This window comes from Clarias gariepinus, chromosome 19, assembly GCF_024256425.1.
Source record: "Clarias gariepinus isolate MV-2021 ecotype Netherlands chromosome 19, CGAR_prim_01v2, whole genome shotgun sequence".
Lineage (NCBI taxonomy): Eukaryota > Metazoa > Chordata > Actinopteri > Siluriformes > Clariidae > Clarias > Clarias gariepinus.
Window position 1 is genome coordinate 13595081 of NC_071118.1, and position 16987 is coordinate 13612067.

Sequence of the window (16987 nt, forward strand, 5' to 3'; positions counted from 1 at the left end):
TGACTGCATTATTCAGTCCAACATGGACAAAATGCTACATTTAATTTGTGCTTACACATGCAAATTTACCATTTTTACATTACCCGATTTAAACTTTGATCGAACAACTGACAATGTTTGGTATAAGCTTGTTCCCAACATGTTCTACATTTCATGGTTTTAATAACAGGAGCGTCTTCTTAAGCACATCCCAGACTCTTGATCGAGTTGAGATCTGGACTCTTTTATGTGTGAAAACTATTCCTCATGCTTCAGAATCACTGGAACCTGATAAATCTTTGCATCGTCATCCTAAAAAATGCCCGTGCCATCAGGGAAGTAAACTTGTATTGATGGTACATGGACATTTAGTACATTCAGGATATCAGCTGATTGCATTTTTTTCCCACATAACGTTGCTGAGTCTAGACCTGACCGACTGAAACAACCTCAGATCATAACACTGCCTCCAGTGGGCACAATGCATGATAGGTGCATTACTTCCAGCACTTCTTCCTTCTTACCCTGACACACTCATCACTCTGGAATAGGGTCAACCTGAACTCAACACGACACGTGAAGTTTTTCCATTGCTTAAAAGTCTAATCTTTAATCTTCATAGTAAATTTAAGTCTTTTTTTCCTGCCTAGCCCCATCAAAAAGTATTTACTCCCAAAACTTTGAGATCTTGAGATCACACTATGCATGGAAAGCCTTTTATTTTCAATACTACACATACTGTAGCTGTGATTTTTTTGTTGTTGATTTTTCTTCTTTACCAGTGATTCATGAAAAAAACCTGACTAGTTTAGGCAAACTGTACTCTGTAACTCCTAACAGTAGTATTTAAAATCTGGTCATGTGCAAATCTGTCATTAAATTCTATTACATAAACTTGTGTGTGAATGTGGCTCATTATGCGTAATGCATAATGGCTGTGAACAATTCTAGATGTTTTTGCCAAAAAATTTGTTCCATGGGGTGGCACAGTGGTGTAGTTGTTAGCACTGTTGCCTTGCACCTCCAGGGACTGGGTTTGTGCCCAGCCAGGAAATGTTCTCCCCGTTCTTGGTGGGTTTCCTTTGGGTACTCCAGTTTCCTCCCACAGTCCTGCAGATTAGGCTAATTGGTATTCCCAATTGCCCGTAGTATGTGTGTGTACAGGGTGTACCCCGCCTCATGCCCTAAGCCTCTTGGGATGGGCCCCCAGGCCCCCCGCAACCCTGAATATAGGATAATGCGGTATAGTGTTTACCAGTTTCTTGAGCATGTTTACCACCTGGGGCATGATTTCAAATAGCATGGCCATCACTATAATCACATTTATGTGCTATCTGGGCTCATGAACACATCCCTGGGGAAAAATTATCTTTAAAGAAGCCAAATGTCCAGCTTAGCCTGGATCCATTACAAACATTCTACTATTGAAAAAATATAAACCTTTTTCATTTCAGGGTGGTTGTGAAACATTCAGAGATGCAGGAAGATGAACAAATTTGTACATCCTCACTCAGGGCTCTTGTTAAAAGCAGGCACTGATCGAGAGGTCATAGCCGGAGAGAAGTTTAAACATCCGCTGGCCCACAGCCACCCAGGATCATTACAGCTTAGTCCCGACTGCTGGGAGAGAAGGGCTGAGAGCCAGAGAAACTCAGTGATATACGAGCATAATTATCTCTGTCCCTCCATCTCTTGGGGCAGGGCTATCCTGTGGCTCAGCCTTGTCCTGCATTCCAACGCTGTCCTACAGGATTGCTTCTGCTTGGGTGATTATTCAGCCACACAGCTCAGCCAGTAGAATCAGTGTTTAATGTGGGAGGAGACAACAACCATGCTGAGAGAATTTTAATAAAATAATGATTAACGCTTACTGCTGTATTGGTTACATACTGTATAGGCCTAGCACACCCCAAAAAGCAGTTAACAGCTCAGCGTTAAACAGGTTCAATCATACTAGCATTAGAATAGTCTAAATAATAGTCCATGCAGTAGTCTAAAATAAAATTTAAATAGTCTGGATAGTGAACTTATTAATAAGCAAATATTGTAAATATGCTTCCATCTATCCATCTCCTGTAGGAACATCTGTAGTCTATCTAGAGGCCAGTGGTTACTATTGTATTGATTCCCATTGGCGGTACCTCCGGTCAACAGTGACATGCGCATTCACACACTACAGGCAATTTGGGAATTCAATTACCCGAACCTGCATATCCTTTGACTGTGGGAGGAAACCCACCAAACATGGGGATATAACCAATCATTGTGCTAAACAGGCTCAAGTGTGGCTTAAGGTTCAATTATAAGCAGCATTATGAACTTAATTCAATTCAATTTTGTTTGTATAGCGCTTTTAACAATTGCCATTGTCCCAAAGCAGCTTTACACAATCAAAATAATTTTTTAGGTTTGTATGGAATTTGAATGTGTACGAATCAAAATGGTCAGTTTGTCCCTGGTGAGCAAGCCGAGGGCGACAGTGGCAAGGAAAAACTCCCTGAGATGGTAATAGGAAGAAACCTTGAGAGGAACCAGACTCAACAGGGAACCCATCCTCATCTGGGTGAAACAGAAAGCAGGAATTGATCTGCATTCATTCAGTGTGTTAGTTGGCAGGCAGTTCAGCATAACAGTTGATGTTAATTGATGTTAATATGGAGTCCAGTTAGTTATTGAAAATTTAGGTAGACTTGTATAAAGTTCCAGTCCTGAACTATCGAACAGTCAAGTCCTCAGAGAAACAGCTCCCAACACCAGTCGAGGCCAGAACCGTCTTCTAGGTAGAGAGAATCATCCCATAACTTAGGACCTAGCTTTAAAGAAATCATGCTACGTTGAGAACTAGCATTATAGTATACTGGCTAGATGGTGGGATATCATTATATTAGTAAGACCCATTTATACATTTGCTAACTCATTATAGAAATCATGCTAAATCATATCATGATATAAGTTCAGTGTTGTATTTTATCCATTTGGTCAATGATCTTGTTAACAAGACTTGCATGGACACGCCTAATTTCTCGGCCATGCCATGGAGCCCTGCCCATTCAAAGATACCAATTTGCATCCATCAATAGAGGAGAAGATTTAAGCCATAAAAGTTGAGGAGTTGACTTGGGCCATAAGAGTTCAAATCTAAGTTCATTCTGCCCTCGTGTGGTCATGTAGTATATTGTCACCCTCCTGCTCAAATTACAAATTTACCACAAACAGCACAGGTGTAAAAAATATTAGATTTATTTCCCTTAGAAAAAAAAAATGTGTACATGACACATGCACAGTCACACCGTAGTCATTAACATAGCTTTACTCTTTTTCCTTTAATTCATCTTGTGAGCACAAGACTGTAGTCTTAATTTTTTTGGGGGTGGGTGGGTGGGTAAGTGGATGGAGTGGGGGGTGGGGGGTAGTGGCACCATGAATAATGCTTGCACTGTTAATATGAAATTCCAACACATTAAAAAAAAGTAGAAACATTTATAAATTATCTACAAATGGAGAAAAGTACAAAAGAGCAAAAGCGCTGTGACACCAAACACGAATGAATATTTCAAATTACCATTATACAGTAGATATATCTATAATTAAATAGATTTTTTTAATGATACAATAAATTTATTTAAGTCATATTGTTGAAACAAAAATAGACTTTTTTCCTTTTCTTTTTGGCAGAACATTGACAAACATCCCTTGTAGCAGGCAAACCTTCCTCACAAACAAATTTTAAAAAAGAAATATCATAAATAAAAAATAAAATAGAACATCTCTATTTGACACAAATGCACATAATATAATATAATATAATATAATATAATATAATATAATATAATATAATATAATATAATATAATATAATATAATATAATATAATATAATTGTATGCAATCTAAACAAATAGATGTGCTCCAACACTGACTTACCACACCTTTATTGTTTGTATTTACAATAACAACAAAATTAAAAAATATTAATACCTTTACACAACTTCCCCTTCACCCCAAATGTAGTTAATTAAAACAGGTTTGACATCTTTTTTTTTCACTGAAGCTCCAAGTCTAACACAATTGTTCTGAAAACTTAAAGCCACCAGTTTAGCATCATGCATTAAATGTGCACAAGTAAACCATCATTTAGCCACAAAGCACATTGTTCCAATACCAATGCCATATAGACAAAAAAAAGGGGGGGAGAAAAAATATAGATTTCCCACACTACCACTTTGTATTTCAAATAAATCACGAATCAAACAAAAACGTCTTTTTGTCATCCCAATCTGCCATATAAAATTGACCAGAGTTCCTCCCATGGTTGTGAAATGGAAATAAGTACAATAATAACATCACTGGCCTCCACGGTCACTAGTTGGACTACAGAGGTTCCTAGATGAGTCATAAGGGGGATATCTCATGCCCATGAGATATCTCCCATATAAGATGAGTGATTGGGCTACTAAGATTATAATTCTCCTGTAAAGTTACAAACAAATTATTAATTATCAGCATCCTCTCCAATAAATTAAAAAGTAAACACATAGTGTACTTTTTTTTTTTATTTTAAACACATGGGGTCACTGTATAGTTTTACTTAACACAATATTTTTAAACTTTACTACTTACTTTATAAGTAATAGTAAATAAGTGGGTATAAGTGATATTGCTGCATGTGTTTTTGACAACTGTTAAGACTATTGTCCAAATTAATGTCCCTATGTGAATGAATTGTCCTAAAAGACAAAGTATTACATGAAAGGCACTCAAGTCAAACCGGCACATGTAATAAAATTCCTTGTGAACGAAAGCATAAATCCGATTGACATTTACAGACTACATAAAACACAGTACAATGACCAAACTCTTAGCTGCAGTAAAATATTTGCATGCCACAAAGCTTTAAATAAAGCCGTAGACTAGACGTAGGAGACTTGGAGTCCTCCAAGGTGAGGTGAATGCCTGATTCTGTACACATAACCATTCTCCTGTATACCCCTGACCTCACACCGATCAATTCCTACATGTTTAGGCCATTAAAGGAATTCCTGTGAGGCCAGAGTTTCAGAAGTACAGTAATTATAAATTAGGGTATGTAATATTTATTTCCTATAATCCTGTTAGGTAAATATAGTACATGATACTTAACTGGTGGCTTCTATTACTTAGGTTTTAATTACTTGTTAACTTGTTGGCCTTGTAGCTTTAGTGCAAAACTAAAGAAGGACACTTCACAGAAAACATGTCTCAACTGAAGGACTGCAGTTTTGCTGTAATAAGGGGACATTGTGATTGAAAGGGCCATAATTTTTTTCAACACTGATTGAAAAAAATTATTATCTGCTGCTAGTGTTTTTTTTTTATTTCACAAATGTATGTAAACACAAGATTTTAAAACCACATACCACAATATTTCAGATTAAACTCTTGTAGATGGTTAGAGCTTGCAAAAAAACAAAACAAAACAATGTGGTAGAGCAACACAGCTCTTAATTGCACGACTTTTCAACAGGAAGAGACAGATAGCTGCAGATATAATAAAAAAAGTGGGATTGTGTGCATGTGTGGGTGTGTGTGCTTGTGTCTAAGAGAGAAAGAGATCATGAGGGATCACAAAAGATCACCAGAGATTAATGACATCTTGACAAAAGTGATGATGCATGTTAGGGTGATGATGAAGGTTACTTCACGACTTCATTATTTTATCAATTTCTCTTCGAAAGCATTAAAATGTTAAAAATATTTTTTTGCTATACACTAAAGACATTTGAATTTTAAAATCAAAAGATGAATGATACGATAGATCAGAATTTCAGCTTTTATTTCCTGATATTCAGATCAAGATGTGGAGCAAGGGTAGTTTAGTGATTAAGACATTGGACTAATAATTGGATGGTCTCAGGTTTAAGCCTCACCACCACCATGTTGCCACTGTTGGGCCCTTGAACAAAGCCCCCAACTGTTCAGATGTACAAGTATAATAGGATGAAACATTTTTTTTGCTCTGGTTAATGCTGTAAATAAGATGTGTTAAACCACTTAGAACATGGCACCTTTGGTGCCAGTTGAGCCAAAAGTATTGGAACAGATCGAATTAAATTGAATTACATTTTTATTAGATAGGTGAATTTATTTAAATTTATATTAGGTCGCATATCCCTTCTATCATAAAAACTGCTTTAAAATAGCTGCTCGCTGACACCATCAAACTATTGCGTTCTTATTTCGTGATGTTTTCCAGGATTGTAGCAAAGATTATTTCAGTTGTTGTTTGTTTTAGAGGGGAGAGGGTGTTTCTTTGAAATCCTTTGTGGTCTTACATTGTGTTTCTTCCAATTAGACTGCATGCATTTTCCTATCAATTAGCAGACAGAAGGTTTCTGTGGCCCTCAGAATTCATTTTGCTGCTACATTCATGAATTACAGCAAAAAAGATTAGTGAGTCTGTTTCAGAAGCAGCTGTGTACTTGCAAGCCATGACACTATCTCTAACATAAACAGATGTCTTTAGTGTACAGAAAAAATAATGAATCTGCTTTGCTATACCAATAATATCAGAGAGGACTATAACGCCTCCTATTGGTTATTCTGTGATACCTGATTTGGGTACAGTGTACAGTTTCTCTTTTGGGGAACTATTAAAAGTTCTATGTAGAACCCCACAAAACGGTTTCTTTATCACTTTCTTTATACTGTAGTCTAAGAGCCCTTTATTAATCAAGAAACCCTTAAAGTAACTTTGAAGAGTGTACCAAGTACGGTATGTGTCACACTGGTTCTAGGTGTTAGAAAGAAAATACTGTGAAATGATTTGGAGTTTGTACCACACCCAGTGATATATACTCTCTTATAAAAAAAAAAAAAGTTCTTTAAGCCTTTGTTAATAGTTTGCTGGGTAATTTCACCAATCAGCCATAACCGTACCACAATATTAACATTAACACATTAACACTGTTGATCAATCATATACCAGTAAAGTGGTAATAGGATCATGGGCTCCCAAAGCTCATCCACGCCTGTAGGGACCAAAGACCAGTCCATCCAGTCTGAAAAGCCAATGTAACACAACTCAATAATAAAAGTCAGGACTGGCCAACATAAAAAGGCAACAGACCACCCAGTGCACCATGGCCTGCCACATATGGGGCCTGGCAGACAAAGAGCCCCAAGGATGTCCCACTGGCACACGTGGATGTGCAGGACAAACACGTCCAATCCACGTTAGGCATTTTTAGCTTCTAAAATGTCTCGACTTAAAACCCTTTCTGATAGGAAAACACTTTGTTAGTAGGTTTGTTTGTAGGTTTCTACTTACTGTGGGGTATACAGTAGAGACTTACAGTACTAAAAAGGTTCAGGTGTACAGTAAGTCTAGAGTATACATTATGTATAGTACATACTTAGAGTTTAACAAGGATACATCGAATGGGTAAGTGTTCTAAAATTACTAATTAACAACCTCGCGGAAAAGGGAAACTATTTGTTGTTATTAATTGAAATTACCAATCCTAGGTGTTCATTAGATAATTCAAGTGTCTCACCTTCCAAAAACCCTTATTGGGAAAGATTCATTTGTAGGGTTCTACACAGGGCTTTTTAAACATTTAGCATTTTTAAGAGCTCAGCTTTTCACTAATTTGGCTTTGAATATACCTACATTTCAGATTTATCAAACAACACCAGGTAAACATGTAATATTGTTTATATTTTTTAAATAAAATAAATATAGAATGAATAATGACTGAACATATCTTACACTTTCACATTTTACACCACAGAAGCTTTGATTCATTTATTAATAGATATATATTTTAAGTTGCCAGTTTATCACGTCCACCCATCACGCAGGACACTTTATAGGTAAATATTTTGAGAACTGTAACTATAGCCTGTCTGCTGCTCTGTGCAAAGTATTGCCACTCCTCTACACTGCCATTCACAGCACCGTCATTGAGCAGATATTATTTAGATTATGGATTTTATCTACAGTTACACTGACATGGTCGTGTATATACAGTATGTTGTCAGTGCAAAATAACTAGTTAAGTAACCAATCAAATCAAAATCTGTTGACAATGAATGGTTTTTGGAGAACTTCTACAAAAGCAATACCACATTTGAGGTTGTGCTGTTGTGCTTAATATTAGCTGTGCTGATACATCACTCCTGCACTTTTGATATTGATTGCACCTCTAACGTCCAGGATTGATTCCCGCCTTGTGTCTGTGTGCATGGAGTCTTCCTGTGCTTGGTGGGTTTCCTCCAGGTACTCTGGTGTCCCCCCCACAGTCGAAAGACATGCAGATTAGGCTAATTAGTGTTGGTAAATTGCCTGTAGGGTGTATGAGTATAAGTGTGTGACCTGTGATAGATTTGCACCCCGTCCAGGGTGTACCCTGTCTTGTGCCCTAAGTTTCCTAGGATAGCCTCCAGGCCTCCCACTACAATGTATACAGGATAAAGCGGTATAGACAATGAGAGACGACGGCGATACAGACTGTCTTCATATACTTAATCTTTGCTGAGTTTTTTTTTTATATATTTATATCTTTTTTTCCATGATACTCCTTCAATTATTGGTCAGAAATAAGGCAATGGGAAAAACTGTTGAGTGTAGAAGTCACATGGACAAATCTCTCACACACCAGGGCTTCATTTAAATGAATAAACACTGCATATGTCAGCACCTTAACTGACCCGTGTACAAGGTGAACCTGATAAACTGGTAGCTCGAATATTCCCTACAGGCCAGAGAAAGCAAGCAATTTTTAAACGTAACCAAATCTGCGTTTATGTAGAATGTTCCATAAAAAATGAGACACACATAAAATTTCTAAGAACAAAGACTTTGATGTAAAATCCAAATAAATAAATAAATAAAAACTAAATGGTGAAGATTAGCTGCTTTGCGACAATGTCAATTGTTAAAAGCGCTATACAAATAAAATTGAATTGAATTGAATTATAGATGTTGCAAGACGCTGGTCCTCCCAGGACGGGTGCCGGAACCGTGTTTTCCACTGGCATCTAATAAGAGAGTCTTCAGGAGGGGGGGCAGGGAAGGGAATCATAATTATTGAAACTCATAACCAGCTATAATGACATGGGGAAAAAAATCCACAAGTTGCTTCCTAATTTCTGGCCTGTACTGCATGGTTTTGGCACATAAATATGAAAATGGCTGTAGATTTTCTTGAAAACATGAACATGTTGCCCTTTTTTTGATTGTGTATGACATCAGATTTTACTTTGAGAACTTCTTGAGCAGTTTCTTTCCCTTGGACAGCAGTCCTTTCTTCTTTTTTTGGTCCCGCGGCCCCCTGGCAGGACTAAGGGGATGGCTAGGACCCACAGGGAGCAGAGGACGCACAATTGGGGACGCTGGTCTTCCCACGACGGGTGCCGGAACCGTGTTTTCCACTGGCATCTAATAAGAGAGTCATCAGGAGGGGGGACAGGGAAAGGAATTAAATGTCAACTAGCTTTACCTGTCAATAGCTCACCAGAAAAAGGTAACTGGTGCAGTACTGCTTTACTCCTGATGTGTGTCTTATATCACAAAGTGTGAACTAAGATGAAATAAAAAAATTGCATTGCATTTTTTTTGGGGTTTGTTTTTAAATTACTGGAATAATTTGAACATATATGAGGAAGTGGAGTGTAAGAAATCTGCCTAAGAAGCTATTATATGGAATCACACTACAGCATTAACAAATTCTTGAATGTGATCAGTCAGAAGGCATTGATTAATTTTCTTTAACAGTAGCTCTGCTAGTTGTTCGGCTGCAAATCACAGATTTACAGTATATTAATGTACTTGTTCTTATATGTATTTTTTTCTATAATAACAGCTTATTTAAGGGACATACTGTAATCTTTCCCGATGGTTTCTTGTGGTGAAACATTTTTTTTACATTTACACAAAAGTCTTCAACATAAGGATTTTATAACAGTCAAAGCAAAACTATAACTTGTATATTTTGACCAACTTGAAGAAAGAGAAAAAAGGGGCAGATGAAAATAATATATTGCACATCATTTTCTAATTAAAAATGTAAATGTAAGCAAATTGCTGTAATTTAAGAGAAATAATACATCAGGATGTGTTAATTGTGAAAAACAGTAACTCTGCCCTTTTTACACCATCCTATCATTTTTGTTCATTTACACCTCAGTAACAAGTAACCAGCTCAGATGGTCCTTTACTGTTTTAGCCAAGCAGGTGAAAAAAAAAAAGGAATACGGGGACATTATTTAAAAAGCATTAACATGTTGAACATGAGAAATAGAAAAAAAGACAAAAAGAAAGAAAGAAGAAAAAGAAAGAAAAAAGAAAGAAAGAAATACACAGCACGTAAATGAACACGGACATCCACCAATACGGCATCATGAGATTTTGCTTCAGCGTTGCATTTATTTTTGTTGACTATGGCATTACAGTGATGTTATGTGTTTTGATCAATTTTTTTTTTTTTTTTTTAAATATGCATGTTCTCAGAGCAGAATTTGGATGAGGGTGTAATACACAAAAAAGAAACAAAGCCTCTTTAATGGAACACAACACAACAAACACAGGCCAAATGTGTACTGTTCGTATATAAAAAGTTCTTTTTGAAAAAGGCATGCACGTCTAATGACCTGTTCATTTTGAACCGTGTTTTCAAGCACAAACCCAGCTATAGAGTCACATTCTCTTTTTTTCCGCTGCAGGAATTAGATTCAGTCTTTCATCATATCGTTGCCAATATCCCCCAGTGTATGCGCTAGCTGTGCTGTCTGTCTCAGTTCACGGAGGGCTTTGCTTCTTCCATTCCAAAAAAAGCAAGACCGGAAGCCACGACTGCACGTTCACCACCACACAAAACAAACAAGCACGAGAAGAGAAAGGAAAAAAAACACAGAGACGGCGTGCGAGTGGACGGAACTCAAACGGAGGATGGATGGACACAGGGCCTAGCGCTGAGAGCGGCGATGTTGTACCCGTTTAGGCTTCGGGCGTTGGTCTGGCACCGGCTCTTCCTGCTCAGGGTGGGACGGCGTCTCTGTCAGATAGACCTCTACATCATCAGGCACTTCTTCTAGAAAGTTCGACGGAACTAGACCACGATGTCCATTAATCTCACCCTGTGAAAGAGAACATGAGCAGTGAGAACTGCACAGGACGTGAGGTTAAACTCAACAAGGCCACACACTCAATTCACCTGACTCACTATGATGGCTAGTTGCAATAATATCTATTAATAGCTTGTTAATTAAACTATTATAATTGAGCAACACAAGCCTCATTGGTGATTTAATTATAGTTAATTAATAATGTTTTTTTTTTTTAATGAAAAACATGTATAAAAGTATAGAAAGTACTCCTGTATTTACACTGTACATTCACGGTCCACTTCATTAGAAACACTCATGTGGAAGCATGAAATAAACGTATGCAGATATAGGCCAAAAGCTTCAGGTAATTTCTTATATTAAACACTAAATGAAGATAAATCATAATCTCAATATTACACCAATTTTATCTAGAGCTCTAAGGCATTCTTTGGTTGTCTCACTACGTGCATGTCACGTTGTCCAGTGTTCTCCTACAAAATCTGACCTGAACATCTTTTGCCTCTCTTGTCATCTGATTATACTGACTATCCTCTGGTTCTCTCATGTTTGTTTGATCCCTGATCATGTTCTGCCCTTTATATACAGTTTTGATTTTAGATTGTAATAGGCTCGATCAATAAAGCTTTTCTGCACGAAGCTTCCCAACACCACTTAAACACCCCCAGAAGATTTGTTTCTTTCTTACTTACATAATAGAAACCATCTTCATCTATCTCCCCAAATACAGCGATGATGTCACCAGCACAGAACGTCAGCTCTGCCTATATCAGAGATCATCAAGTGTGTTAGCAAAGTGAAAGTCTGAGAATACATTTATTGTGTGTGAATACATTTGAGTCATTTGAGGTGTGTGTGTGTGTGTGTATGAGTGTGTGTGTAAGCATGAATATACACCTCAACATCTGCATTTGGTGAACTCTCCCTGGGGTCATAGTCATAAAGAGCAACCATTCTCCGTGTAGCCACAGGGTGCCTGCCACCTTTTCGACTGTGCTCTGTAAAAAAAAAAAGGAGGAATGAGAGTATCTCTTAAAGTCTTACAAGGAATTCGGGATCTTAGTGGGTTAAACCATTAACATATGGGCACAAAGTAGGTGTACACTCTGCCTATGCCATTAAGTCTGTCACTTGATTCGTTATTAGGAGGTGGAAGTAAAACTAAAGGAACCAAAGAAACATACTGTATGTGGACTGTGGACAACATGCAGAATCGGACTGTAACCAGAGTTCATGTGGTTTGGGTCTCTCCACACTCTTCAGTTAATTCAATTTGTTCAACAATGTTCAAATGTGATTTTTTTTTTAATCGACATTCTGCATATATATATATATATATATATATATATATATATATATATATATACATACAATAAGAATTTGATCACCCTGTGATTTTGCAAGTTCTCATACTTAGAAATCATGGCGGGGTCTACAATTTTCAGCATAGGTGCATTTCCACTGTGAGAGCAAAATAACTGGTTTTTGAGGGTCAGAAATCTGGCAGATAAGCAAGTGATCAAATACTTGTTCGACACAGTAATTCACAAATAAATTGTTAAAAAAACATACAATGTGATTTGCCGATTTTTCTTTTTAGATTCTGTCTTTCACAGTGGAAATGCACCTATATCTATCTATCTATCTATCTATCTATCTATCTATCTATCTATCTATCTATCTAAATGCTTAATTAAAACATTCCTGGATGCTGTTTAAACCAATGTGCCTGACAGATAAACTACAGCATGTGCTGCTCATAAACAATGTGCACTTAGATTAAAAAATAATAATAATAAAAACAAGATAAACAGGTATAATGTCACTGATGACTTTATCACCTATATATCACATTGCTGAAATCTTGATTGCATTGGCAATGAGCAGTTTTGGCAGTGACCAAAATAGAGCTCAGGGCATTAAGCAGAGAAAACACTGGATAGAGTGCCAACCCATTACACGGCACACACAAACACTTTATCCATTTTTACATTTTCTCTAAAAAAATTTTTTATATACAGTGTGTGTGTGTATATATATATATATACACACACACACACACCGCTATGATCTGAGGATTTTTATTATGTTTTTAAATAAAAAAAACATAGAATTAAAAGAGAAGTCATAACTCATTTAAATATTGCTTATTTAAAAGAACAAAGGTTTGCACTATTTGTTATATGTGCTATAGATCTGTGCTAAAACTCTTCTTACACCTTTGTAATACATAGGTATTTTAAAAAAGACATACAGTAGGTATTCTTTATGTGTTCTGGAAATGATGAGAAGTTCGCTAGTTTTTACAAATTTGTTTTAGTCTATATGTTTACTTTAAATTTATTTAAATTCATAATAAATCTTTTTTCCACCAAACTTTATTGAACATAGCAAACCATTATTAACATCAAAGCAATTTCCCTCTGGGATTAATAAAGTTCTTTGAATCTTGAAAACCCTAGGTACATACATATAGAACTTTGGTGTAATATTACACTCTTGGTTTTTAAAGATGCAGTACCTATTCTATCCACCGGGGTATTTAGGGGTAGAAAGCCTTGCTTCATGAGCTGATCCATAGTCTCCTCATCCTCAGCCTGTATCTCTGATACCATGTTACACGGAATAAGTCCAGACCGTCCACGGATCTCTCCACGATAAAACCCATCGTTGTCTTTGTCCCCATACACCTGTTAGAGAAGATGGAGAACAAGAGCAATGCAGATCTTAATTAAAATGGTCTTATGATCAAATATGATCAGTTTCGACTTTTTTTTAAATGTCTGACCTTGATTATCTGTCCCTCTTTAAAAGGAAGCTCTTCATCAGCGGCATCTGGGTTCGGGGACATTGAGAGGGGGTCATAGTCGAACAATGCTACAAATATACGGAAGGAATCTTCTGGCTCGGACTCATCATAGTATGGAGGAGATCGTCGTCCTCGGTCCCTGTAACCTCCTGAGAAATGATGGATAAAAGACTGAAAAATGTTTGGAGTGGTCATATTTTTTCCCACATTCTTCTTCCTGTTTTAGGTCAACGTGCATATAAATGTACATCTTCAGTAAATCCAGTCTTACATGCATTCATACATTCAGCCATTTAAATACCTATAATTATGAGGTCATTTCAGGTCATTTATATATTTTTAATGACAATGACCAATGGATTGAATGCATAAAATCCTCTTCATTTTGCAATTCATTCCTTAGTAAGACACATCTTAAATTGGATTAACAGACAATGTGGCGATGCAATGAAATGAGTATAATAGAAGGGAATAGAATACACTCCATACACAGATGCCAACATATCACACAAGCTGCAAGCCAAATTAGTTTCACTAAGAGTCCAAAAATGCAAACATGGACACAAAAACAGTACTTTAACCATGCAGTAAACAGGACCTGAAGATGCCTGGTCTTGGTTCTAATTAGTCCTGGATAATATTACACCGTAAGATGTAGCCCATACATCTTATACAATTGATTGTGTTGTGCCAAGGGGGAACTATCAAATTTGCCCAATGTGCATTCTGGAAAGCTGATGCAATGCAACATGAAATGTAAGTTTTCTATTACCTGTGAAACATACTTTGTGTTACAGTTTAGTGTGAGGCACTACCCTTACAGTAACTTTTTCCCTTATATCATGCAAAGCCAAAGTAAAAGCCTGAAGTTGAGAAGGAGAGGGGAGGGTTTAGCAGGCATCTCATGGCAGGTTGGTGCAACAGGGAAGAACATTCTCTGAGCAGTAAGCAAAAACTTTACTATAAAGGGCAACCATCCTCTACCTAATGTGCAGCCCTTAATGCAAGCCTCCATCTTGGCACTGCAGCGTTTCACCCTCATGCGTTTCAGTAACTTGCTCATGGCAATTTCTTGCTCTTCTGTCTCACTGTGTTCTTGTAGAACACGGGGGGTGCAACACATACCATATGGAGGCCTGTGGCCACCATGTCTCCGTGAACACCATGTCCTGTGCCGCGCTACACGGCCATAGTAAACATCCTCCATGACCGGAGAACGGTTCCCCTCACTGTTACTCTCAGTGGTTATCTCTGAGGGAAACACCAACCAAACAGCTGTTACCACGAACAGACCACACCACCATGCATGGTCTTGGCGAACAAATCCCCCCATGTAAGCCAATTAGGCAGGGAGGACTACAGAACCGCCATCAATATTCCTAAGAAAAGCTTTAATGGCTCATGTGCTTTAAAAGTGCCCCTTCAGAAGTCATTTTTAAATAATCTAAAAGTTTGGACTTTTGAAATTGAGCAAGAGTTGGTCTTTTAACCACATTCAGACAAGCTGAGTATCTGAACAGTTGAATAGCTGGATGTCAAACTTTGGGGTCACTGACCAATAGAAGGGACCATGAGGGGTCTGCGTTGTGGCTGAGGACCTCCATGAGCTGGCCTTCGATTTGAGTCTCGATCCAGTCTTCCTGAAGATGAAATGTTGCCTCCAACCTTTTAGCAGAAGACACATCAAATTTTTGAAAGATACAACTTGGTATTCCACAGTACAGTGCTACAACTTTCATCCTAGTAATATTGACAGAATTTTTGGTGTTGTGTTCAAAACAACTAAAAAGTACTAGCGAACTGTAGGAGGTTTGTGCAAATAGACTTATGAAAATGAATACACATAATTTCCTAGTTCTGTCAGCAGGAGTGGAAAATCATGCTATAGAGACTATTCTGTAGATGCAGCTACTTTAGAGGAGTAATTGGTTTTATGACAAATATATAATCTGTTTAACTGTATGAAAAAGCACAGCATGTGTTACCAGAGTTTCAGACCTCTAGGTTGACCAGATCAGGGTTTTGCAAGGTCCAAATTTTGGTAATAAATAATAATGGAAAAGAAACATTTTTACAGTTGACTAATTTGGTCTATGAATAAAGATGCAAAAACAATCGAATGGAAAAGCCAGCGTGCATCACTCTATTGCCTTTCGTGTATCGTGCCCCACCTTAAGAGCACTGTGTGAGTTGCGCCGTCGTCCATCCTCCAGTTGCATTTCAGAATACAGCTCTTCCTCATCCTCCTCCATAATGTCAGATAGGTCTGAACCTCGACTGCTTTCTGTCTGGTACTCTTCACTGTGACTGTAGTGGGACTGTGGCATTGAAACAGCCATTTAGAGAACAGCACATAAACAGCAATGCTCAAACTAAAGACTTGGTTATCCACAGTTCTGTCACTCCATCTTAAATTAAGGCAAATCTTAGTAGCTTCTCATAGACTGAAGAATACGAAAAACGTTTTAGATGCTCATTTTTTGTCAAATGAAGCATGCTGTGGCTAGAAATTTGACCCTTCGCTAAACCCCCCATCTGACACATTTAATTAAATGTGGTTAATTTGGCAACTGGATCTATCCATGGTACAACAAATAATATTATGCATGGCATGCTTGTAAATCACAGCCAATTTCTTAATTTTTAAATGAGATAAAATGGTTTAAACAATAAGACAACATGTTCTACAGTACAATATGTAACCAGCAAACGTGCGAGTCAGAGACTTGTCTTTCTATGCTATGTAGTGTAGATGCATTTAATTTAATAGAATGTGTGGCCTAAACAAAAAAAAAGCTAATTACTGTGAAATGGAGAATGGTGACTGCCTAATTACTATTTGCTAGCTTACATTAGAAATGTACTTTAATAAGCATTCACGCTAAATATATGCACATAAACCCTTCCTGCTGTGCTGGAGATACTGTACACTGTTCTAGTGTGGTTCCACCAATCTTTTATGTTTTCATGTCATCTACAGAGATCACCCGTTGATAAGGATACTGACTTTTTGACTTAGAAATGTAGTCTTTAAACTTGTATGAATGTCGCTTTACTAACTGAATAATTGGATTCATTGTTTTAATAGTATTTTCAAT

The 16987-nt window shown here is 37.3% G+C and overlaps 1 protein-coding gene across 6 annotated transcripts in view; it reads right to left on the reverse strand.

Moving 5' to 3' along the window:
* Window positions 1-8530: 8530 nt before the first annotated feature.
* Window positions 8531-16987, reverse strand: part of rimbp2a (RIMS binding protein 2a) — a 75324-nt gene continuing 66867 nt past the window's right edge. For all 6 annotated transcript variants that reach the window (XM_053479071.1, XM_053479068.1, XM_053479066.1 and 3 more), the window contains 8 exons: window positions 16061-16207; window positions 15446-15554; window positions 13869-14038; window positions 13602-13770; window positions 11978-12078; window positions 11773-11844; window positions 10949-11092; window positions 8531-9395 (listed from right to left, as the gene is read on the reverse strand). In XM_053479071.1, coding sequence (XP_053335046.1) covers window positions 9213-9395; window positions 10949-11092; window positions 11773-11844; window positions 11978-12078; window positions 13602-13770; window positions 13869-14038; window positions 15446-15554; window positions 16061-16207 — 1095 coding nt within the window. In that variant the 3' untranslated portion in view covers window positions 8531-9212. The remainder of the gene's footprint in view (window positions 9396-10948; window positions 11093-11772; window positions 11845-11977; window positions 12079-13601; window positions 13771-13868; window positions 14039-15445; window positions 15555-16060; window positions 16208-16987) is intronic.